Below are 25,171 nucleotides of genomic sequence, written 5' to 3' on the forward strand. Positions count from 1 at the left end.
TGTCGACTCCGTGGCAGCGAGTTTCAGGGGGTTTGGGGATAAGATGTGGGGGTTTGTCCTCTGTGTGTGGGCTGTTTTTGCCCACAGTCAACGCTAGATCTCCACCTCTTCCATGTCCCAGACACTGGGAAAGGGGCCACAGGATGCAGAGGCCACGGCCTTTCCTTTTCCCCCGTGAGCTCATCCCTTCCCCTTCAATGGCCGGGCCTTCCCTAGCTGCAAGGGAGTCTGGGAAATGTAGTTCCGATGCTCGGAGGCCATGCCCTCAGGGCTCTGTCGCAAGGCAAAGAGAGGTATTGGGGCACAGCTGAGCCTGTGGTGGAAGGAAAGTGATTTGGGGAAATCTGCCACGAATCCTCTCTATCTCTTATAACAGTCACACACACACACACACACACACACACACAACACCCACCACCACCAACAATGAAAAAACCCCAATCCAAACAAAGAGAAATAGGTGTAGACAACCAATAAAGACGAGGAGAGGCACGCGCAAGGAGGGTTTGTCCCCGGGAAGCGGCTGCAGGCTCAGGAGGAAGGCTGCATCTCAGGAAGCCGAGTGGTGGGGTGCTCCACCGTCAGCTGGTTCTCGATGACGTAGCACGCCCCGCAGCTCTCCAGAATGCGGGCCTGCAGGTACGCCTTGTCCTTCTCCTGCCAGGAGTCGGACTCGATGTACACGTTGAAGGGGTCGTGCGAGTGCTCCAGCTTCTTGGAGCGGATGTAACTCAGCATGATGCCCAGGGTGAAGAAGCCGAAGAAGCCCAGCACGATGAGGACGTAGAGCACCTCCAGGTGGCTGTCCTCAGCGCCAGGCGACCTGCGGGGCAGCTCGGACCCATGGCCACCCTGCGGGCCACTCTCCTGCCACAGCTCGGTCAGAAGGGGCGTGGCGGCCGTGTCGTTCCGCAGCATCCTCCTGGGTCCAAGCACGGAGCGCAGACTTGCCACGGAGTGCGGGAAAATGCGACCTGGAACACGAAAAGTACACGTCGGCCCAAACTCACACTTATGTGCGCGTGCACACCCCACCCCCAGCAACAAAACCACACAACCGAAACCGACACAAACCTAACCCATTGCCCGTCAGGTGACCCCATCTCCTGGCGACCCCGCGAGTCAGGAGCAGGACTGAGCGGCCTCTTCCTCTTCTGAAAGGGACCCTCTGCCCGACAGAAAGGTGGCCCTTTGAACCCACCCAAGGCTCTTTTGGAAAATAAGGCCTGGCGATGTGCGCCTGTAAAGATGGCGGACGGGAATGCCCTATTGGGGGGGCGCTACCGATGGGAACTGTCCCCAACAACCATCTTTGTGGAAGCAGAGCTCCAAGTCCTGTGTGTGGGCTCACACTGCCAGCCTTTGGGTCGGTAACAGAGGGCACACAGCAGACACCACCCGGGCAGCTCGCTCATTCTCTCTCTCTCTCTCTCTCTCTCTCTCTCTCTCTCTCTCTCTCTCTCTCTCTCTCTCGCTCATTCTCTCTCTCTCAATCTCCAGTGAGAGGGACGAGCTCCCATGTAGTGTCATCTGACTGCACGCTGCCCTCTACCTTCCCTTTGACTCCCAGGCCCCTCTGCAGGGCACTGGCAGCTGAGCTCGAGGTGAGCGGGCATGCTGTGTGTGTCTCCCTCAGTTTCGGTAAAGGGGCTTGAGTCCTGGATCTCTGTCTGCCTCCTGGCTTTCTTCACATTGTGCGTTCCTGGTGGCGCACAAGTCTGGCGCCTGGCTACCAGCTGAAAGGGGTGGCTCTGACCCGCAGGCCTTCCTCAGCAGAGCGGTGGCAGGCGGCCTCAATCAGTGTTGACAGGCTGGGAAACCCTCCTGGGGCAGTTTAACTCTGTCCTTTGGGGTTGCTTCCAGACAGAATAACTTCCTGGTAATTGGGTGGTGGGGGGTGTTTGTGGTGGGGTGTGGTATGTGGAGTGTGGTATGGTGGTGTGGGGTATGTGGAGTGTGGTATGGTGGTGTGGGGTATGTGGAGTGTGGTATGGTGGGGTGTGGTATGTGGAGTGTGGTAAGTGGTGGGGTGTGTGGTGTGTGGTATGGTGGGGTGGTATGTGGTGTGTCATGTATGGTATGCTGGTGCGTGGTATGTGGTGTGGCATGTGATGTGTGGTATTGTGGGGTGTGGTATGGTGGTGTATGGCATTTGGTGTGTGGTATGGTGGGGTGTGGTAGTGGTGAATGGCATGTGGGGTGTGGTGGGGTGGTACGTGGTATGGTGGGGTGTGGTATGGTGGTGTGTGTAGCATGGTGGTGTAAAGTATGGTAGTATGTGGTGTGTGGGGTGTGGTATGTGGTGGGGTATGTGTGGTGTGGTGTGGTGGGGTGTGGTATGGTAGTGTGTATGGTATGGTGGTGTGTGGTACGGTGGTATGTAGTATGTGGGGTGTGGCATGTGGTGGAGTATGTGTAGTGTGGTGTGGTGGGGTATGGTATGGTGGTGTGTGTGGTATGGTGGGGTATGGTATGGTGGGGTGTGGTATGACGGGATGTGGTATGGTGGTGTGGGGTGGTGTGTGGTGTGGTGTGCAGTGGGGTGGGGTCTTATTGCAGTGCCAGCACCCACTTCTTCTGGTCACTCTCACTCAGATGGACACTAAATCTGTAAACAAAGGTGTGACAAACATTCCCACCAGTGTCCCCCTCTGTCCTCCCCCAATTCACAATTTTCACACCCCTCCAGCCAGGGGACTATGTGATTACCTGTACGGGAGGGCGTGCGCCCAGGTGGTCTGTTTCCCCAGGGCCCTCCCTCTAGGGAGCTCTGCATTCCTTTCCCCTGCAGCTGTGGATCAGCCCTGACGACCTTCACCCAGAACTCCCCTCCCTGCAGGAGCAGTGTGAGCGCTGCCTCTGCCTGCTAACAAATCCCTAGCATGGCCCTTGTAGAAGGTGGCAGGGTTGCCCATTGTGTTACTGTCACTGTCCCGGGACACCTGTTTCAGGTGTGGGAAGGGCAACCTTCTCTCCAAATCATTCTAGGATTCCCCCAGAGGCTTTGTGAACTCTGACAGGTGACTCAAGATCACCCTGGGGCCATAGACTAGCAAGAATAGGTTTATTTTCTTTTTAAACAAGTGCTGGCCTCTATCCAAAGCCTAAGGTCAAGTTGATGAAGCCAAGGTCAAGTTGAGGAAGCCACACTGAAGCTCAACGTGGAGGGGACTGCGGGGAGGTTGTCAGGTCTCAGGGGTTTTATTCATTTCTCAAGACGTTCAAAGCACTCAAGGACAGCACATGCTTGAGGTGCCCTTAGATGAAGGAGGGGCCCAGGAACGTGGTTTCTGTCCAGAAACACCGTGGAAGAGAAATCTTGGTGTTCGCGGGGGCCCGCTCAGCCCTTCTCAGTGACAGGGTGCATGGTGCCTCCCCGAAGGACGACTGTCTCGCCTCAGAAGACTGGTTCTCATTCTCATGTCAGCACAAGCATTCTGTGTAGTTTTCCAGTGCCTCCAACCTTTCCGTTCCTAGCCTAGTGCGTGGTGCTTTACAACGTATGTCACCCATGGACTTTGTATGACTGACGCAAGTTTAAAACTCCTCCTGAATCCACATTCAACAAAAGACTCCTAGCACCTCTTCCTGGCCCCCTCTGGCTCTGCCAATCCCCTACCCATGGACGTGCTTCAGAATTCCATACCTCACCTTTCTTCGTTCTACACTCTTCCCCCGCTGCGTCCGTTTCACCCCCATGGCCATGAATCCCAACTCCAGACGTCTGGCCCAGGCTCTGCCTCTGAGCACTGGCTGTCTAATTACCTCCTGCAGGATCTTAGAACACCTGCAGAGCTAGGGGGAAGCGCATCAGCAAGACTTGTTTCGCTTCTGACACCAATGGCCAGTCTGGGGTTCCCCAAGACCACGTTCAGTTTCAACAATTCTCTGCGAGTCAGAGAACAGACAGAAAGCTGTTATACTCACCATGACGGTTGACTGCAGGGAAAGGATACAGATTAAAATCAAGCCAGAGAAGAAGCCGAGAGGACAGACCGAGTCCAGGAGAGTATCAAACATAGAGCTCCCATGGTCCTCTCCCAGGGATGCTACTTTCCTAGTAGCGATATGCATTGAGTATCGCCAACCAGGGGTGCTCACCCAAGTCTCGGTGTCTAGTTCTTATTGGGACCTCTCTACATGGGCGTGACTGCTCATTGTCCATGTAGTTGGTCTCAGTCTACAAGTCCATTGACACTGAGAGCCAAAGCTCCCATCCTAGGTCACACGGTTGGTCTTTCTGACATGGTCATCCTCTATCCTAAATAATTACCTTAGACTACTGAAACAAGCAAAGTCACCCCCATCATACATAGTATGGAAGGGCTTAGAGATCACCTGTCAGAAGTCAAGGGCAAGGTTAAATTCTTTACTACACTCACCAAAGAGGCATTTCCATTCAGTGACTCCCCAGACTCCTCATAGTCAACATTCATCCCGTACTGTTCTAGGCTGCTCCGTGCCTTACTGACCCGAATAACTGGAGTACCCATCAAGAAACCGGAGCATTACCCCAACGATAAATCCAACCTTGCTGGTCCCCCATGCAGAGGCTCCTCTCCAGCGTCAAGATGATCCCTCAAGTCTTCAGCATGGTGCAGGGTCTAATGATAGGCATCCTACCTCCCTCTCTAGCGCATTCTTTCCAGTGTGCTGAGACTCTATGCTCCAGCCCAGCTGGCTGAACCCCGCAACAAGACCTTGACTCTTCCTAAGATGTCTACAAACCCTGCCTTCCCAGTTAGCAAGACATGTACACTATCTTGTAAGACCTTGAATTAGCACCTGCAGCTGTGCTGCTCCCCCAACCGTGTCACCCTGCCAGCCTGATAAGAAAGCCACTGCTGGAATATCCCTCCCCTTGAGCCAGCCCAGTGCTTTGAACGATAAAAATCATGGGACTTCTTTGTCCTGAATCGAGAGGTTTCTGGTGCTATAGCCTACTCTTGGCCCAGCTGTTTAGCAAGGCTGAATAATATAGTGGTGTGGTTGATCATGCCCACTTACAACACACAGCCATGCCCTTACATCCCTGTCTCCAGTGCAGCTGCCTGTCCATTGAAATGGTGATCAAAACCAGGTCAAACCAGTTACCGCCAGATAGGTTCCAAGGCACGGACACCCTTGTGTGTCAGAGTAAAACTGTGCTCCATAGGGTTGTTCCTTGTTTTATCTTATTTTTAAATCATTTTATTGGGGGCTCTTACAGCTCTTATCACAATCCTTACAGCCATCCATTGTGTCAAGCACATTTGTACATATGTTGCCATCATCATTCTCGAAACATTTTCTTTCTCCTTGAAACCTTGGTATCAGCACATCCCTCCCCAGCATAACCCTCGATAATTTATCTTTTTTTTTTCATGTCTTATACTGAACACTGTCTTCCTTCACCAGCTTTTCTGTTGTCCGGCCCCCTGGGAAGGGATTATATGTCGATCATTATGATCAGTTCCCCCTTTCTCCCCCACCTTCCTCTTACCCTTCTGGTATCGCTACTCTCACTATTGGTCCTGAGGGGTTTATCTGTCTGGATTCCCTGTGTTGCAAGCTCTCATCTGTACCAGTGCACATTTTGTGGTTGTTAAAACGATACAATGTAACAGTTTCTACCTGTACAACTCAGTGACACCGATTACATCCTTGCAGTTGTATAACCAGTCTCCCCCTCCTTCTCGGGATTGTTCCTCCGCCATCAACATAAACTCACTGGCCCGGAAGCTTCCTATCTCATCTTCCAAGACCCTGCAGTCAGTTTGATCCTATCTAGACAGGAAGAGCACCATGCTCAAGACAGGCATGCTTTTTTTTGTTGAGAATCAAATGAGTGGTTTTATTATCAAGTTGGTAGCACAGTGCCTTTTTCCTCTTGTGCTTAGCCACCAGAAAGATCTGCACGCATTGTGTAATACACAGTAAAACCACTTGAAAACATCATGGTATAATTTCCAGCTACAATCTTTTGACTCAAAGAGGCTTACTCAGGACTCATGCTGAATGAAAACAAAATGTGTGTGTGAATAATGAGACTTCTCATAAATATTAATTTCTTAGTAGGAAAACTAATGAAGAAAACATATTAAAATAAGTTAGTATCTCTAAGATGAGGAAAGTATTACCCACCTTAAGTTTTCATTTTCCTAGCAATATTTCTGTGAGTACCACACTTGTTTTCCAAAAAAATAAGTTTTTTTCAAGCGGAAGAGCATAATGGATGAGCTCCAAAATACCTCTTGGTTGGGCTACTAACCACAAGGTCAGAAGTTCAAAACCACCAGCCATTCCTTCAGAGAAAGAGAAAGCTTTCTACTCCCCTAACAAATTACAGTCTCAAAAACCCAGTTCTACCTTAAAGGCAGACATTCTTTATTAGTTAAACTATTGCTTGGTGTTAAGAAGACTTTGTGGGGACATTTGGGGCCGTAAGTTTAAAGAGTACCTCAATGGAGTAGTTTTGGGGGTTCATCTGGCCTCATGGCTCCAGAAGGTCTGGAGTCCATACAATTTGAAATTGTGTTCTGAATTTCCCTCCTTTCAATCAGGATTAATCTATAGAATCTGGGGGGGGGGTGGTGTTAAAGGTTCAGTAGTGATATCTGGGTACCATCCACTTCTTCTGGCCTCATGGTGAGAGAGGCACTTGTTGACAGAGACAACCAGTTGCACACTAAATGTCTTCTATTCGACTCGGCCTCTCCATCTGTTCTCCAGGTGCACAGAGACCAGTTGCTGTCCCATGGATGACCACTTGCAGGCCCCTTTGATCCCAGGCACGGTGCAATGACCTAGGAGATGGAACAGAAGGCGCACCGTAGGGTTTTCAAGGGAGTGACTAGCACTAGAGCTTCTTCAAAGTTTTCCCAAGTGGGTTTGATCTCCCAACCTTTTGGTTAGTGGCCAAGTGCTTGTAATGATCATTCTTTAAAACTCAGCTCAGCATCCACCTGCTTCCTGAAGCCTTCTCTGACAATGGGGCTGAGTCAGCACCACCCATGCTGTTGCCCTCACAGCACCCTGGGCTCCCTGCCAACTCTGCCACATTAGAGCACCGGGAGTTGGAGGCTGGGGGGTTTCACTGGAGCTCCTCCACTGCCAGTCAGGGAGGCTGCCTTCTCCACGTTGTTGGAGAGCAGCCACAAATCAGAAGCCCAGGTTGTGGCTCCTCCTCACTTCTTGGCATCTCTCTGTGTGCATAGAGATCACCAGGGCTCAGGAGACTGAAACTTGCCCTTGAGCATAGAGTAGCTAAAGCAAATGAGAGAAATAATGAAGGGAACAAGCTCAACAGAAGACTTCAAAGGGCACCTTGAGATGATAAAATAAAGCATTACAGTGAAATGTGCCAAGATCTGGTGTTAGAAAGCAAATGGCAAGAACATACTAGGCACTTCTCAAGCTAACAGAAATGAAGAAAAGGAATCAAGCCTCACGTTTCAATAGTGAATGAGTCTCTGGTAAATGTTGACTGATGCAGGAAGCATCAGAAGACGATGGAAGGAATGAAACAAGAATGGGTTGACATTCAACCATTTCAGAAGATAGTATATGATCAAGAACCAATGGTGCTGAAGAAAGAAGTTCAAGCTGCACTGAAGGCATTGACAACAACAACAACAACAACAACAAAGCCTTCAGGAATTGACTAAATACCAGTTGAGATATTTCAACACACAGCTGCAATGCTGGAAGCCTTCGCTTCTCTGTGCCAAGAAACGTGGAAGCTACCTGGCCAACTGGATGTTCCTTTGAAGCCACATGGCAATGGGACAGATTCCTATTTAGGCACACTCCAAAAAAATTAAAAGGCGACCCAACAGAATGTGGAAATAATTGGACACTGTCACTATCATCACATGCAAGAAAAATTTTGCTGAAAATAATTCAAAAAAATGCGTGCAGCAGTACATCAACAGGAAGCTGCCAGAAATTCAACCCATAGTCAGAGAGGTCCTGGGATGAGGACAATATTGCTGATGTCAGAGGGACTGTGGTCAAAAGCAGAGACTACCAAAAAGATGTTTCTTTGTATTTTATTGATTATGCAAAGACATTTAATTGTGTGGATCATACTAAACGATGGATAGCCCTGAGAAGAATGAGAATTCCCAAGTCCTTCGTTGGACCCCATGCACAGAGACTGCACATGGATCAAGAGGCAGCTGTGCAAACAGAACAAGAAAATACTGCCGGGTGAAAAAAAATAAAGGTTTGTGTCAGGATTGTATCCTCTCACCATGCGTATGAAATCTGTGTGCTATGCAAGTAATAAGAGAAGCTGCATTATATGAAGGAGATTGCGGCCTCAGGACTGGAGGAAGGCTTATTAACAACCTGAGGTATGCAGATGATACAATCTTTCTTGTGAAAGTGAAGAGGACATACTTATGAAGGTCAAGGACTGCAGCCTTCAGCATAGATTGTGATTCACGTAAAGAAGACCAAAATCCTTATCATTAGGCCAATAGGTAATACCATGATCAACAGAGAAAGGTTGAAGTTGCCAAGAATCCTGTCTCGCTTGGATCCACAATGAATGCTAATAGACGCAGCAGTCAAGAGATCAGACAACACGTTGCATTAGGTAAATCCGCTGTGCGAGACCTCCACGTTGTGCTTGGCAGTGACCGTGGAGTCAGCTTTGACCCGTATCAACCCTGTGCACAGCAGAAGGAAACACTGCATGATCCTGCACCATCATCACAGTGATTCCTACGCCCGAGACCATGGATGCAGCCCCTGGCTCAGCCCATCTCGTGGAGGGTCTTCCCCTTCCACTACCAAACATAATGTCTTTCTCCAGGGAATGGTGTCTCCCAACAACATGTCCAAAGGATGTAAGACCAAGTCTTGCCATCCCTGCCTCTAAGGAGCACTCTGGCCTTACTTCTTCCAACACAGATTGGTTTGCCCTTTTAGCAGTCCATAGTACTTTCAGTATTCTTCTCCAGCACCAAAATGCAGATGCCATCAATTCTTCTATGGTCTTCGTTATTCAGTGTCTAACTTTCACATGCATAGGATGCAATGGAGAATACCATGGTTTGGGTCAGGCACACCTTGGTCCTCAAAGTAACATTCTTGCTCTTTAAAGAGGTCTTGTGCAGCAGATGTACCTAATGCAACTCGTCTTTTGATCTCTTAACTGCTGCTTTCATGAGCACTGATTGTGGATCCAAGTAAAACAAGATCCTTGACAACCTCCACCTTTTCTCCATTATCATGATGTTACCTATTGGTCTAGTTGTGAGGATTTCGGTTTTCTTGACATTGAATTGTAATTCATACCAACGGCTAGACTCCTTGATCTTCATCAGAAGAGCTTCAAGTCCTCCTGGTGTCATCTACATATTGCAGGCTGTTAATAAGTCTTTCTCCAATCCTAATTCCACATTCTTCTTCTTATCATCCAGCTCCTCTGATGATTTGCTCAGTATACTGATTAAAGAAGTATGGTAAGAGGATACAATTTAAAACACAGTATACCACTTTAAATTGTTGAAAAGCAAAAGATTCCTTTGCTTTGTTACTTTGAAGGCTAACTTGCGCCTGACTCAAGCCATGATATTTTCAATTACCTCCTATGCGTGTGAAAGTTGAACACTGACTAAAATGACCAAAGGAGAATCGATGCATTTGAAGTATGGAGCTGAAGGAGACCATTGAAAGTACCATGGACTGCCAAAAACACAAAACAAAAAAACCCAAACACATCTGTCTTGGAAGTAGTACAGCCAAATGCTTATAGGCAAGGATGGTGAGGCTATCTCACATCTCACAGACATTTTATCATGAGAAAACAGACCCAGCAAAAGAGCGGAAGGTCCTGGACAAGATGGATTGGCCCAGGAGTTGTCTCATTGGGCCCAAACATACGAACAATTGTGAGGATGGCACGGGACTGGGAGGCGTTTTGTTCCATTGGACACAGGGCCACTACGAGCCAGAGCTAACTCAAAGCAACTGAGACTGAGCAGCTGAGCCACCAAGGATTTCTTTACGGTGTTCAAAAGCAAAGGTGTCCCTTTGAGGACTAAGGTGCGCTGGTCCAAGCCTTTGTATTCCCAATGGTCTCCTAAGCAGGTGAAAGCTGGACAGAGTTAGGAAGTCCAGAGAAGAATGGGTGCATTTGAATGGTGGTGTTGGCAAAGAATCACGACTATACCATGGACAATTAACTGTCTTGGAAGTACTGACAGAGTGCTCCTTAGAAACAAAGATGGCAAGACTTCATCTCATGTACTTGTGACATGTTATCAGTAGGGACCAGTGAAACAGAGGGTCAACCAAAAAAAAAGAGGAAGACCCTCAATGAGACAGATTGACCCAGTGACTGAAACGATGGGCTTATCCAGAGCGACGCTTGTGGGGGACTGCCCAAGGGCTGAGCAGGGTTTCACTGTGCTGTACACGGAGTGGCTATGCATCGACTCAACACTACCTAACAGTACAACAGCAGAGGCAGTCTGTCTGTCAATGGCTAGGATACCTTACATGTTGCTAGGATGCTAAATGGATTTCAGCAGTGTCCAGACGAAGTCAGACTAGGAAGGCCTGGAGAGCTAGTTGTGGAAATCAGTCAATAAGAAGCCTTTGAATCACAAAGGTCATAGAGCTGTCACAAGACCACACAGCACCACTGCTCTGTTTTGCATGGGGTCACCATTCATGGGGACCTTTGCCATAGCAGCTAACAGAAACAACCCATTCTAAGGGAAGGGCAGGTGTGGTAGGTGTATAATCTGCTGTCAATTTGAGAGGGTTAAGAGTGAAGGGGTGGAGTTTAGCCTGCCAATCAGGTCCCAGCTTGATGACCTCATTTAGAGGTGCTAAGGAGATAAATAGCTCACTGGAGGCAGGAGGAAGGCTGACTCCCTGGGAGACATTGCAGTTGATAAGACACTAGATAGGCTAGTGCCCCGAGATGGAGGAGCCACATGGAGACCCCTGCCAGTGCTGAGATGCTTACAACACCACTGGATCCACAAGACTTCGCATCCACTGGCCTGTGATCTTCCTGCATTCGGTGTCATTGCATGTATTTCGTGAGTATAAAGAGGACTTTATTGATTGGTATCAGACATATGGGCAAACATCAGACTATGGACTTGAACTGGACTGGGCTGGGTTGTTTTCTTAATCTACAATTACTCTTTGTACATTATACACATATGTATATACACATATGTGTGTTCATGAATTTGTTTCTCTAGTCTACCCAGACTAACACAGCAGGGGTGGGTAGGTAGGTCGACAGGATTCATTTGAAAAGAGCTCAGAACATGGTGTTTCAGCATCACTTAAAAAATTAGCCTACACCAGTGTAGCCATGATGAAACATACAACTTTCCTCTCTGGTTCTTAAATGCTTCCTCCCTCTATTATCATGATCCAAATTCTACCTTACAAATCCAGCTAGACCAGAGGATGTACACTGGCACAGATAGGAACTGGAAGCACAGGGAATCCAGGACAGATGAACCCTTCAGGACCAGTGGTGAGAGTGGCGATACCGGGAGGGTAGAGGAAGGTGGGGTAGAAAGGGGGAACCGATTACAAGGATCTACATATAACCCCCTCCCTGGGTGATGGACAACAGAAAAGTGGGTGAAGGGAGGCGTCGGACAGTGTAAGGCATGACAAAATAATAATGATTTATAAATTGTCAAGGGTTCATGAGAGAGGGGGGCCGGATGGGGGTGGGGGGGGGATGAGGAACTGATGCTAAGGGCTCTAGTAGAAAGCAAATGTTTTGAGAATGAAGAGGGCAATAAATGTACAAATGTGCCTGACACAATGGATGTATGTATGGCTTCTGATAAGAGTTGTATGAGCTCCCAATAAAATGATTTAAAAAAATAGCCCACACCATTAAGGATGATCAGAAAGCACCCTGCCTTGCCCAGGGAAGCAGACCTGCAGCTGAGACCATAATTCAGCGTCCCAAGCCCACAGTGGCCTCCGATAGCAAAAGATCTAGCTCACCACAGACTAATAGCGAGTTCTTACGGCTTTGAGACCACAGGAGCCTAGACTTTGGGCATCAACTGTCAAACATTAATAGTCTCCGGGCCTGTGATGTCAGACAGTAAATTAATATAAGAGCCACTTCTCCAATAAGGTCATACTAATGGTCATACCAAAGGTCCTCACTAAACCAGGTTGCTTCTGGAAACCAGATGGAGTAGCAAGTGAACAAGACAACTCGCTGGCCGGAGGCAGCAGCTAGAAGCAGAACCTGGGGCAGCCTCGTGGGTCCAAATTGCCCCAGCGGTGCTCTGGCGCTTCGGGGTACTTGGGCTTGAGCACGCTTCAGAGTCACCGTGTTGGAATGCAGAGTGTGGGTCACCCCCACAGTTTCCAATCCAGACAGGGTTTGCTACTCCCGAAAGAGTTGCAGCTTCAGCAATCCGCAGGGGCAATTCTGCCCTGCCCTGTAAGGTTGCCATGAGTCGGCACCAACCGGATGGCGTTGAGTTTGCTTTGGGTTTTGAGGTCTGGGAGGCCCCTAAGACTGAGCTTTTCTGACAAGCTCCCAGGCCAGGCTGAGTTCATCCATCAGGGGGCCACACTGGGTACCCCACTGGACTCACCTGGGGAGCTTTAAAAAACTCCTGAGGCCTGCATGCCCCCGTCAGAGATCTTGACGTAGAATGGTCTGGGTAGGTGCCTGACCTTGGAAGTCCTAAAAGATTCCCAGGTGGTCCTGATTTCCAGCAAAGATTGTGAGCACCTGAGGCTATTGTGTGTGACCAGAGAAGAGGACAAGGGGGTCTTGTGGGCTGCAAGGCACCGGGAAGAAATTTGTAAGAACGGAAGCATGTTCTCACAGTGTAATTTTCAAATCCGGTTTGTTTTTCCAATTTTTTTTTTTCAGACCTGCCCATCTCTAGTCCAAGGTGACCAGATTTTAACATTGGTAAAGCGGGACATCATTGATAAAACTCATATCCTGGTGAAATCCTGGTGAAATCGCCACATGACAGCCGAAAACGGTATACCCTAGCTTGTCGTGCATTCTTTCAAAAAATCGGGACTTTTTTAAAACACCGCAGGACGCGGGACAAATTGTTAAAAATCGGGACTGTCCCGCCAAAAGCGGGACATCTGGTCACCTTACTCTAGTCTTCGCTGTCACCCCGGCTGCCCCTGCCACAGCTTGCACTGGCACATTGATTATAGTGAACCTGTCGGAGCCTGACCAGAAAAGTCCACTAATGAACTGCTTTTCAAATAATGACTCTTGGCATTTGGGAAGAAAGTTCTCTCTCTCTTACTGATATGCAATTTACTGTCACGCTTTGTGCAATGCCCTTTGTGCCGTTGTGACCTGCATGCTGGGGCCCCAGCGGCCTCCCTAATCAGCCTCTCATCTGGAGCCTTTTGTCCCTTTATAAAGATGCTCCACATTCTCGAAGGCAGAAGTGCCCACAGGCCCGGGGACCCTGAGTTTAGAGCGTCAGACTCAAGTGACTCCCACAAGCTTTTAACTGACAGAAAACGTGGCTCTGTGGAGGGTAAGGTGTCATGGCCAAGGTCATGGTTCCTATAAAAAAATGCATGTAGGCCCTCATAGAGACACACTAAGATATGGGTGCTGTGGCCAAGTGTAGCGAAGAAAGCACACGATTCCTGGCTCTCAGAAAGAATAGCATCTGGGGTCTTAATGGCCTGTCTCAAAAAACAAAGCAACCATCTAAGTGAGGCGTCAGGTAAGTCTACACGGAAGAAGCACACTGGCTTGTGTGACCCAAGGATGACAAATAATAAAAACCAAACCTGGAGGAGGAAATGGTATTCGAGCCTAAATTCTGACACCTGGTTTGCAGAAGGCTATGGATGACAGTAAATGTCCCAAGTCCATTCACAGGATCCCACCCACCAGGATTAACCCTCTGGTGAATTCCCTCTGGGCACCGGGGATGGGGAAGCCCTTGCTACCAGGCAGAATGCGTTGTGGGGCAGATTACTGCCGTTGTGGTTAGGTGACAATGTGACACCTTTGTCTTTTTATCTCCCCCTCGATCCAATATGCAACCAGTTTTGAATGTTTTCTACTGAGGTTTTTCTCTGTTTCATTGTGTCCTTGTTGTGCCATTAGTATTTTGCTTTGATCTTGTATGTTTCTGTGTATAGGAAACCCAGAATGGGCAAAACCAATAGCTACCACGACTAGAGTAAGAGTTTCAAAGGGACCTGGCAGGGAAGGTGGGTGGGAAATGGAGTGCTACCAATGAGTACAAGGTAAAGGCAACATCCTGAACAGAGAGTGGTGATGGTTGAACAACTCTCACGGGTGTGGTTGAATGAGTGAATGGTATGTCAGTGACATGGTTAAAAATAAACTAATTATTTTTAAAAACTGCATAGAAGTTAGTCTCTTAGCTATGGACTCATGTCCTGTTATGCTAGAAGAGGGGGAAAGGAGACAGCTTCTTTCTAAGGCTCAAAGACACTTGGAAAACTGGGCCCTTTTATCAGGTAAAATTGGCTGTGTTCAAACAGAGACTGACTACTCTCCGTCACCATGAGATGAAACTGACTTAGTGGCAACTGGTCAGCAACATCCCCGGGAGATGCAAACTCTTTGGGCTGCTCACAGAAGGCTGGCAGTTCAAGTCTATCCAGAGACACATTGAAATGAAGTCCTGGCAATCCAGAATGCTGGTCTGGATTCCAGAACCTTAGCCACTGTGGAACACCATTCTCTTCTGACACACACAGGCTGCCAGGGTCAGAATCAACTGGACATCGAGCGACTGGGGAGCTACTGGGTTTTTCTTACCAAGTACTCCATCAGAAGTCCCCGCCTCAGAGCACAGTGTTTGGTTACTGGCTCATCGAGCACAGGGCTAGAGGCAGAAGGAAGCAGGGATGCTCAACTCTCAGGAAAACCAATTTGATGTTCTGCCTGTGAGGACCACTCTCCAATTGTAGTCTTATTGGATCCAGACCAGGGGGAGTTTCTGCTTCTGTTTGGGATTGAGACTCCTCATAAGGTGTGGACATCGTCCCTGGTCGAGGTTTGTGTGATTTCTAAACAGGAGCCCTAGTGGAGTCGTGCGTTAAGAGCTGAGCTGCTAACTGCAAGGTCAGCAGTTTGAAACCACCAGCTGCTCCTCAGGAGAAAGACCAGGCTTTCTACTCCCATAAAGAGTTACGGTCTTGGAAACTCACAGGGACAGTTATGCCACAGGGTTACTATGATTCATTGCGTTGGGGCTGGAATCAAGTCGATGAGAGGAAGTCTTTAAAAAATGTGTTTGGTGGTGCTGTGGGTTAGGCTTAGGGTGATCACAAGGTCAGTGGTTCAAACTCACAGAGGTGGTTTCCCAAAAGGGTCAGAATTCACTCCATGGTAGTGGCTTTGGTTTAGAGCTGCCAGAAGCCTCTCAGCAACGAGAGCTCTGGAACCAAACCGCTATAAATGGGCAGCAGTTGGGCCCCCACCACGTGATGCCAGGACTCCCCAGCTGCACCCAGAGAAGAGGGCAGGGGTGGCATAAGACTGTTCCTGGCAGCGAAGACTGGGAAGTCTACAGGTGGACGTCTGATAACCAGAAAGCTCTTGCCATCGAGTCGATCCCAAGTCATGGTGACCCTACCGAGCAGGGTAGAACTGCTCCTGTGGGTCGCTGAGCCTGGAACTCTCTACAGGAGTAGAAAGCTGCCTCCTCTGTTCGCCCACTAGTGGTTTTGAACTGCTGACCTTGCAATGAGCAGCGCGGCTCCTAACCCCCTACTCCACCAGGGCTCCAGCCTGGAAAGACTCCACCTCCCACGCCCACCCCAGCACTGGCCATTTTTCTTCTTTCTTAAGCATTTATATACAGGACAAGGCTTCTGTGGCCCCAGAGAGGGATAGATTGTGGGAGATGCAGGGGGCGGGAGTGATGGCGCAGGAAAGACAAACCGTCAAGCCAGAGCTCAGAGCTCAGGCGGGGATCTCAGATAAATTGCACAGCTAAGGACAGGCCTGATACGTAACACCGTTAGTAACGTATTACTAATCGTTGGGATCGGGAGTAACATTTGTATTATTATTCACAATGTCCCTTACGCAGCCCTTCGAAAAAGCAACCAGTCCCCAAATGAGCACGTGGCCTCATTTGTTTCAGGAAGCCAAATCATGCGCTAAAAACACTGTGGCTAAGTCTGGTTCTGTTGACTGACGGTCCTGAGCCAAGGATTCCATGAGCCAGTTTTCCTTGGAAGGAACATTGGATGTTCCCAGTCATAACCAGTTGCAGCTGAGGTCACTCAGACTCATGGTGGCCCCACAGGTGTCTGAGCAGAGCGATGCTTCGTCAGGTTTCAATGGCTGCTTTGTGGAGGTAGATCACGTGGCCTTTCTTTCCAGGCACCTCTGGGTAGACTCAAGCCACCAACCTTTAGGTGAGAAGCTGAGCATGCTAACTTTGAAGCACCCACGGACTTCTCTATGGGCAGCTCCTGAGTTACAAATGAGATCCTTTCTTATATCTTTAAGAATAGGTAGATGAGTCCCCAAAAGTACATATGGTTCTGATTTGGACTTATTTACTATATAGACTTGAGTATAAGCCAACCTGAATATCTGCTGAGGCATCTAATTTTACCACAAAAACGGCATTTAAAATGTGCTAAATAACTTGCCTTATACTCGAGTATATATGGGAAGTGCAAGGAGGCTGCTTCTGTAAAGAGTTATAGCCTTGGGAAGTCTGTGGAGCAGTTCTACTCTGTTCTATGTTGTTGTTAGATGCCATGAAATTGGCCCCAATTTTTAACGACGCTCTGTACAAGAAAGCCATCACTGCCACTGCTGCACCAGCCCTACAGTGGTCTTTGCATTTAGACCACCGTTGCAGGCCCTGTGTCTCAGCAAAGGCTTTCCCCTTCTTTTGTTGCCCCTCCACTCAACGGAGCATAATGTTCTTTTCCAGGGACTGGTCTCTCCTGATATCTGTCCAGCGTTCATGAGAAGAAGTCTCATCATCCTACATTCTAAGGAGCATTCTGACTGTACTTCTCCCATGACACATTGGTTTGTTCTTTTGGCAGTCCACAGTACTTTCAATATTCTTTGCCAGCACCATCATTCAAATGCAATGATTCTTCTTCCGTCTTCCCTATCCCCTGTCCAACGTTCATATAAGGAGATTGAAAGTGTCATGGATTGGGTGAAGCATATCTTAGTTCTCAAAGTGACATCCTGCTTTTCAACACTCTAAAGGGGTCTTATGTAGCAACTTTACCCAATGCAATGGATCATTTGATTTCTTGACTGCTGATTCCATGAGCATTGATTATGGATCCAAGCCAGACGAAGCCCTTGGCATCTTCATCTTTTCTCTATTTACCATGATCTTACCTATTGGTCCAGTGGTGAAAGTTTTTATTTTCTTTATCTTGAGTTGTAATCCATACTGAAGGTTGCAATCCTTGATCTTCATCAAGTGCCTAAGGTCCTATTCACTTTCAGCAACCGAAGTTGTGTCATCTGCATATTGCAGGCTGTTAATAAGCCTTCCTTCAGTCCTGAAGCGGAACCCTTCCGATGTCCAGCTTCTAGGATTGTTTGCTTAGCATTCAAACAATTGTGTTAGACTGGGTTGACTTGAGAAACAAATTCATTGACACTCATATATGTGGAAGAGAGAACTTATATCAAGAAGTAATTATGCAACAATAAAACATCCCAGCCCAGTCCATAAGTTCATAAGTTCCATAGTAGCCCATATGTCCAATATTAGCCCATGACTTCCACTTCAAGCTCCCACAGCACCTGTAATGATGTCGAATGCAGGAATATCACAGCCCAGTGGGTAGAAAGTCCTGTGGATCCAGCGGTGGTGGAAGCATCTCTAGGGCTCTATCTGATATCTGTCCAGCTCCATGTGGCTTGTCAACAGGAAGGTGAAGCAGAGAGGGAGAAAGAAAGATAAAGAGAGAGGTCTGCTGCCTCTGATGGCAGAATCAAGAGAGAAGTTCCCATAATCCTCAGGAGAAGGCCACGCCCACAAGGAGGGATCATCAGGCTGTGACCTGATTGACAGGCTAGACTGCTCGCTTCATGCTTCTGTCAAGTTGACATGAACTCAGGTAACTACCACACAGATTGAATAACTATGGTTAGAGGGCACAACCCTGACACACACCTTCCTTGTCTTCACATCAGGGAATATTCCTTTGTTCTGTTCCCACAACTGCCTCTTGATGCATGCACAGGTTCCTCGTGAGTACAGGGAAGTGTTCTGGAATTCCCACTCTTCTAGTGTTATCCATAGTTGGTTGTGGTCCACACAGTTGCATGACTTTGCATTCTGTTCTATAAGGTTGCTATAAGTGGGAACCGATTCCATGCCAGTGGGTTGGGTTGATTTGATGTAGTGCAAGAAAAGCTCAAAGCCATTTCAATAATTTAAAAGGTCCACATGCAGCCAGTTAAATGGACTGTGGTAACAAACTTGTTGCTAAGCATGTGGTTGGTTCAATTGTTTCAAAGCAGGGGCAAGTTTATACTACATAAAAGCAGGGCTTCAAAGATGGTAGCACTTGGCTCAAAGATGGTGGCCAACCAGGCCACTTTCGATAAGTGTCACTCTGCCCATCCTACCATTAACCCAAGCTCAGTGGTCAGGTTCCAGAATAGACTCTCTATGCCTCTTCCAAGTCTCCTGCGCTAGTGCTCCGCCTGTAAAACGTCCTTCCCACTTACCAAGATGAATCATCCACATTACAACTTTGGGTTGGTCCTGCCTCTCTCCATTGGCCAGTACCAAACTGGTGCCCTCCGTTAAAAGACAAGCAGGAGTTGTCCAGAAGTCAGATGTTCACTACCCAGGGCCTTCCTGTCCAAATTTGGAAGCAGGTTAACTATATAGAAGAAAAGAAGTCAACTAGAACCTCCTACCTTTCCCTGTCCTCTGAGGCAGTGAGTCTCTAAGACAGCGGTTCTCAACCTGTGGGTTGTGACCCATTTGGGGGTTGAACAACCCTTTCACAGGGGTAGCCCAAATCATAACAGTAGTAAAATTACAATTATTTAAGTAGCAATGAAAATTATTTTATGGTTGGCGGGTCACCACAACATGAGGAACTGTATAAAGGGCCATGGCATGAGGAAGGTGGAGAACCACTGCTCTAAGATGACCAGGGCTCTGAAGAAATCATAGTGAAACTGAGGCACACAGAGGCACATGACAAATTGTCTCTCTCAGATCTGAACAGGCTTTCCTGCAGCCTCCTTGCTCAGGTCTGGCCATTTGGCCAGAAGCTTCCAGCATCCCTCTGGGGGTGGTCACACGGCCTTCAGGGTGTAAGGGCTGGATAGAGCACTCTCAGGGAGTCAGAGGCAGTGCGTGGAGAGAGAAACTCCATCCGGCTCCACAGGGTGGAGCTGGGGAGCATCTGGGGAAGGGAAGAGATGCATTAGGATGCTGAAAGAGACAGGCAGTTGAAGTCACTTAGGAGAGGGCAGAAAGGACTCTTACCTTCAGCAAATTCAATCCTCCCTTGATCTGAAATCTGAGAATAATGAAATCCACTCTGATGATACCACAGGGTTTGGTGAGGCGTGAATCTGCCCGCTATTAGTTTACCTCTGACCTGGCTTTTTTATTCTCTCCAGGTGGGGGCCTGGCCCCTATTTCTGCTTATGTTGCACTCACTCACTCACTCACTCACTCACTCACTCACTCACTCACTCACTGCCATTTCCCGAGTCCTCCCCTATCCCAAGCTGGGCATGAATGACAGCTTGCCTGTCTGTCCCTCTGCCCCCACCCCCACCCCCACCCCCACCCCCCTGCTCTTCCCAGATCCTTGTCTATACTCCGCCCACACTGATCCTGTTCTGATGTGCTGTGTGCTTGTTTGGGCAGTTCCTTCCTCGGGCGTCTGAAGGTCAGAGACCGTCTCGCTGCACCTTTGTTCTCTGCCCAGCACCGATTCAATAAGGTTTGCAGAATTAAATGGGAATGCAAAGTATTAGCCCCACTACAACGAGGCGAATGTGAGAGAGAGTCATTGACCAAGTATGATACACTGGCGGATTGTTGGATAACCAAATAAAAACCTCCTGCAGTGCTGTGTGTGTAGGCTATAAACTTTATATTATCAATTATGAGTTAGAGGAGAATGGGATCTTCCCATGAACTTTTTGAAGCCCCCTTGTAATGGCAATGCGTCTTGGTCCAGAAAAAGATTTAAGGCAATCTGCAATTATTCATAATGTAGCACACTTAAAAAAAAACAATTTTATTGACATACGATTCATATACCATGCAGGTCAATGGTTTTATTATATTATGAAGAGTTGTGCCATCATCACTACAATTGATTGAACATTTTCTTCATTTTTGTACTCACTGTTATTAGTTCTTCCTACCCAGCCAATCTCCCCTGCCATCACCCTGGGAAAATACTGATCTACTTACCTAACCTCTACAGATCTGCCTATCCTGGATTTCATATCAAGACAATCATACCCCCTGAAAATTACAAAATAAAACAGAAAGAACCTTAATCCAAAAGAAAGCAGAAGATAATAAAAGCTAGAACAATTTAAGAACGGGTCAAAAAGGAAAACACATTTAAGATGTTCAATTTTAACCTGGCTGTATCTTTCTGCGCTCAGAGGGCAGGATTTCTCACAACCCTGCTCAATGGTCCGGGAGAATTCAGGGAGGCTTCTTCCCCGTGGGGTCTCTGCAAAAGCATGTGAGGTCGGCACTATCTTCTAGCCTCTGCCAGCCGGGGAGAGCACACTGTCAATCCCCCAGCAGCTGCTCCTGGTACTCTTTACCCTGCTCCCCTGTATCTTGCCCCCTGTGGGCTCCAACAGAAGAATGACCGTGAGCATGGCACTGGACCACTGGTGCTGAGTCCACTGAACAGTTGGAACCCACTCAATGGCACCGAACTGCCAGGACAGTCACTTCTGACGGTTTTCGGATCCGTTTTGCTCACTGTTGATTGCTTATCTTCCCCCCTACAATGCCAGCGTCTCAAGAGCTGGCATCTTTAGATATGTGGTTCCTCACGGCAGCCCACGCATGGAGAGCAGTGCTCTTCGGTAATCACTATAGAGCAGGCCACCAGGCCTGCCCTCGGTAGCTACACAAAGTGACTTCAAAGTACCCCTCTTCAGGTTAGTAATCGAATACCCCTTGTTTGTACAGCTGGGGGACTTTGTCTGGCGTACAGTAAACTTCATATGCACTGCTATCAAGTCAATTCCGACATACAGTTGAAGCTCAAAAAAGAGCTACTGCATGCATGCACGCATGAATAAAGGTCCCACTCAACTATCTGAACGCCATGGCCCACATAGAAACCAATTTCCCCCAATCTCCCATCACAGACGTAAGATGACAGGCGTGGGGGTGTTTTCAAAACACCAGACTCAAATCCAATGTCATGCAGTCTATTCTGACTCCTGCAGCACAGAGCTGCGCCACACGCTTTTCTCGACTATAATCTTTGTGGGCACAGAGAGCCAGGCCTTTTCTCCACGGCACCATTGGGTGGGTTCACATCGCCAAGCTTTTGGATAGTAGCTGAGTGTAAGCCATGTGTGTCACCCGATGTCCTCAAGGGGTACTTTATTTTCCAAACCATTCACGCTCCAGTCCTGTGGCCAGAGCAAGACAGACCTGAATAGTCTCGAGGTTACTTCCGCTGGAAGTTGAGAAGGCCGTCCTCAACCCAGTCTCCCAGTCTCCGCTCCCTTGATGAGGAGCATGGGACAGACCAGAGGAAGTAGAGGCCTCTACCGTCATTGGCAATCCTTAGATCACAGGCACTCATTCATCACACCCGGTCAGAGCAATCCTGTGGATATGGAATACGAGTATGTGTCCTATGGCCCCCAGAGGCCTCGGGAATGAAAACAGGACACTCAGCTGCTAAATGACCAGTGACAAGGTATGTCCACCTAGAGGCACCTTGGAAGAAAGGCCTGTCTATATTTTGGGGTGGGGGTGGGAAACCCCTGAAGGTCCATGGACTAGGAATGTGAACATCTCTAATATCAGACACAGAGCACTGTAAGGTGATTCTTAGCAGCTGTACTGAGACTGGATATAACACCCTATTGTTAGATCTTCCTATGGACCCGTTTTCAATTTATTCTACATTTTTCATATCCTCTGCTTTTCTTAAGTGGAAGTCTGTCTCTGCTTTAGATGGTGGTGATGCTGTTCCCTCCTCTTGTGTGTTCTCTGCACGGGGAAGCCAGGAAGGGTGGGTTTATGAAGACGATCACTGAACAACAATGACCGGGGGAGGGGGCGCACTGGGGAGGGTGGGTAGAGTGAGGAGGAAGAAATGTTCCAAAGTTGATTGCCGTGATGACTGCACAACCCTTCCTACTGCAAGTGAACAATTGAATTGTGGGTTGGGTTCATTAGCGCACAGTAAAACTAATTGTTTGAAAGAAAAAGGGTGGTGGTGGGGGAGCCTATAAAGTGCAATTCTCTTTGGAAACACATGAGGTTGGGGTCAATGGAATGTATCCCAGAGGCCATAAATGCAGCTATGGTTTCAGACACGGTCCCTCCCCAATAAAACACCGTGGGGACACAGCTCTGCCCGCAATTCTAACACTGAAAAATTGGAGGCAATGCACCTATGGCTTGTAAAAATTCCCCCATCCCCCCATGACCTCAATCACTCACAGTCTACCCATGATGGTCGGTCCCATGCCCTGTCCCTGGGAGATGCCAAAGCCCAGGATCTTTCTTGGACCCCAAAACAAACAAACAAACGAACAAAATCAAACAAACAACTCTCTCTTTGAGCCAACTGTGTGTTCAAGTGTTACCTAAGTCTGCTGGGGGCCCGCATTGTGGGTGAGTGGCTTTAATTTTCCTGTTAGGCTTATAGACGTTTCCAAATGTTCTACAGGAATGTGCTAACTCATCCTGCTGGGGGGCTGGGGTGGGGGTTAGTTCTGTTGTGATCCCTTGGTGAGATGTCTTCCTGTGCCTGTGGTTTCCAAGTGTAGAGCACAGAGGAAAGGATGGCTGAGGTGGACCTCGCATGCATGCATCCTGCCCACACAGAGGGAGCCGGGCCTCAGGACGGTCTACTGACCACCAACTCTTGACTCCCCAGTCAGGAAAGAAGCAACAGCCTTTGACTTACCGGGATCGGGATCTGGGGCGCTGGGAGAGCCGGGCGAGGAGCGGAGTCGGCGCGCCGAGGGCTGCAGTGGCGGCCAGAGCCAGGAGGCGGTGCCCAGTGCAGGGGTGGTGCGCTGCCCCGACGCTCCTGCCCGCCCGCCCGCCTGCCGCCTGCCCGCCGGTGGTGACCCGTGCCCCAGCCACGCCCACTCACAGCGGTCCGAGGTCCCAGCCAACGCTGTCTCCGCAGACCTGCCCGGGAAGCGCTTTGATGTGCACGGAGTTAGCACAGGGTCCCCAAAACCAGTCCCCACTAGAAGGAACACCCAGGAAGAGGGACCCATCCCAGAGGACTCCCGTAGGGGGGTGGGGGGCGCTGAAGGGCGATGCCCTGGACAACATCTCTCAAGGACAAGGGCGCAAAATCCTAACCTCAACCCCGTCGCCTTGGAGTCTGTTGTCACTTGCTGTTGAGCCCGTTGTCAGTTGCTGTTGAGCCCCTGTGCCCAGAGTGGAACTGAGTCCCTTTGGGTTTTTATCCCAGGGCTGGGGCGGTTCGGAAGGGGACCACCAGGCCTTTCTTCCGAGGCACGTCCCCGACTGTTCTGTGAGTGGTCTAGCGGTTAGTGACCCGGCTCCATGTAGTGGCAGTGTCCACCACCACTCAGCCACCGCCGCGCCAAGTCTCCCAAGTCTCCCAATCTGGGCACCCACATCCCAGCCTCCGAGTGGGCGAACGAACGCCTTTCCTGTCCTGCAGGTGGTGGGCCCGGTGACTCTGGAAAACGTCATGGCAGTTGCCCACCAGCTTGGGGGATGGCAGTGAGAAGGGGTAGTTCCCAAATTCTAGTCACGTGACAGCGCCCTGGAAGAACTGTCCGGCTGGAAGCCTGCCAAGGGGCAGGGGAGGAAGAAGGCTCCGGATACGAAGCCTGGAGACCCTGGGAAGGAAATCGCTCTGGGCCTGGGCGTGGGGAGGAAGGAGATAGGAGCCAATGGAGGGGTGGGGACCGAGGTGGTATTCCAGAACTCGACGTCTGGTCTGCGGGCAAGAGCGGTGTGGCACCGCTTCACACAGCCACTTTGGACATGTTTGCACCAGGCCCAGCTTTGCAGAGTCGTTGTGCTCTGTGGAGTCTAACCGGAGCACAGGAGCTGAACCACAGAGACGCTTTATGCATATAAATGTTCCCTGTAGCTTTGACTAGAATCCACACCTCGAACAATGAGAAAGTGGTCCGTGACGTCGTGGTACTTATGAGAGGCTATGATTCGACGTAAACCAGTGAACTGAATCAGTGGTTCTAAGTTGGTCAATCCCACGGGTTTCAGAGTACAAGTCTGACCCATGCTTTCTCAGCAGAGCTGCTCATGGGGTTTCTCCTACCTGCGGCCTCTTGGGAGTAAACTGCTAAGCCTTTCTCCTAAGGCACTAGCCACCTGTTGTGCCAGGTACTCTCTCTCCACTGTTATCGAGTCAATTCTGACTCATAACAGCTGTGACTCTACAGGCACGGTCAGCCTCATTGTTCTCCCTCAGAGAAACTGGTGGGTTTGAACTGCGAACCTTGCAGTTAGCAGCTCAACACATAATCCATGATTCTACCAGGGCGCCTTTTGTGGAGTGCAGAAGTGCTCGTAGACAGTCATTGAGACCATACTTATCTTCACGATGGGAGTGGATTTTGCCACACCATCCATTTGCTACAACGTGAAAGCCAATCCTTACCACGTCAAGTTTGGGAGACCAGGCCCTGCAGCATATACAGCAGATGCTATACATTATTTTTAAAGCCTGGAAGGGAGGAAGCGTGCTGACATATGACTATTGCCTATTAGTGGTTGGCTTCTATGGGATTCATTTTCTTATTTACACCACTTTGTGGTTTCCCTTTAAAAAGAATTAACTGTGCATGCTTCGATATTTAAGGAAAATTACATAACCTGTATTTTTTCAACTCAATCCCCTGGATTCTCTTTCCCCGCGGGCTTTCTTCCTTCTGTCTGAATGTGAAAGCTCCCTGAAACCTCTTCAGCAGGGGTGACACGGCTGGCATTTGAAATTC

General features: G+C 48.9%; 1 protein-coding gene across 1 annotated transcript; it reads right to left on the reverse strand.

The window, feature by feature from the left end:
- Positions 1 to 391: 391 nt before the first annotated feature.
- KCNE1 (potassium voltage-gated channel subfamily E regulatory subunit 1) lies at positions 392 to 23,176 on the reverse strand. Its single transcript, XM_045284855.1, has 2 exons — positions 23,128 to 23,176; positions 392 to 974 (listed from the first exon to the last, which is right to left on the reverse strand). Exon 2 carries the CDS (start codon positions 916 to 918, stop codon positions 532 to 534), a length of 387 nt encoding a protein of 128 aa, XP_045140790.1. The 5' UTR covers positions 919 to 974; positions 23,128 to 23,176; the 3' UTR covers positions 392 to 531.
- Between the last annotated feature and the right edge of the window lie 1,995 nt (positions 23,177 to 25,171).

Source organism: Echinops telfairi, unplaced genomic scaffold, assembly GCF_000313985.2.
Source record: "Echinops telfairi isolate 266 unplaced genomic scaffold, ASM31398v2 ScPeMD7_7469;HRSCAF=8507_0, whole genome shotgun sequence".
NCBI lineage: Eukaryota > Metazoa > Chordata > Mammalia > Afrosoricida > Tenrecidae > Echinops > Echinops telfairi.

What these genes read in the sequence shown, in the direction of transcription:
- KCNE1 (XM_045284855.1), bottom strand. Translation starts at nt 918, where the DNA reads ATGCTGCGGAACGACACGGCCGCCACGCCCCTTCTGACCGAGCTGTGG.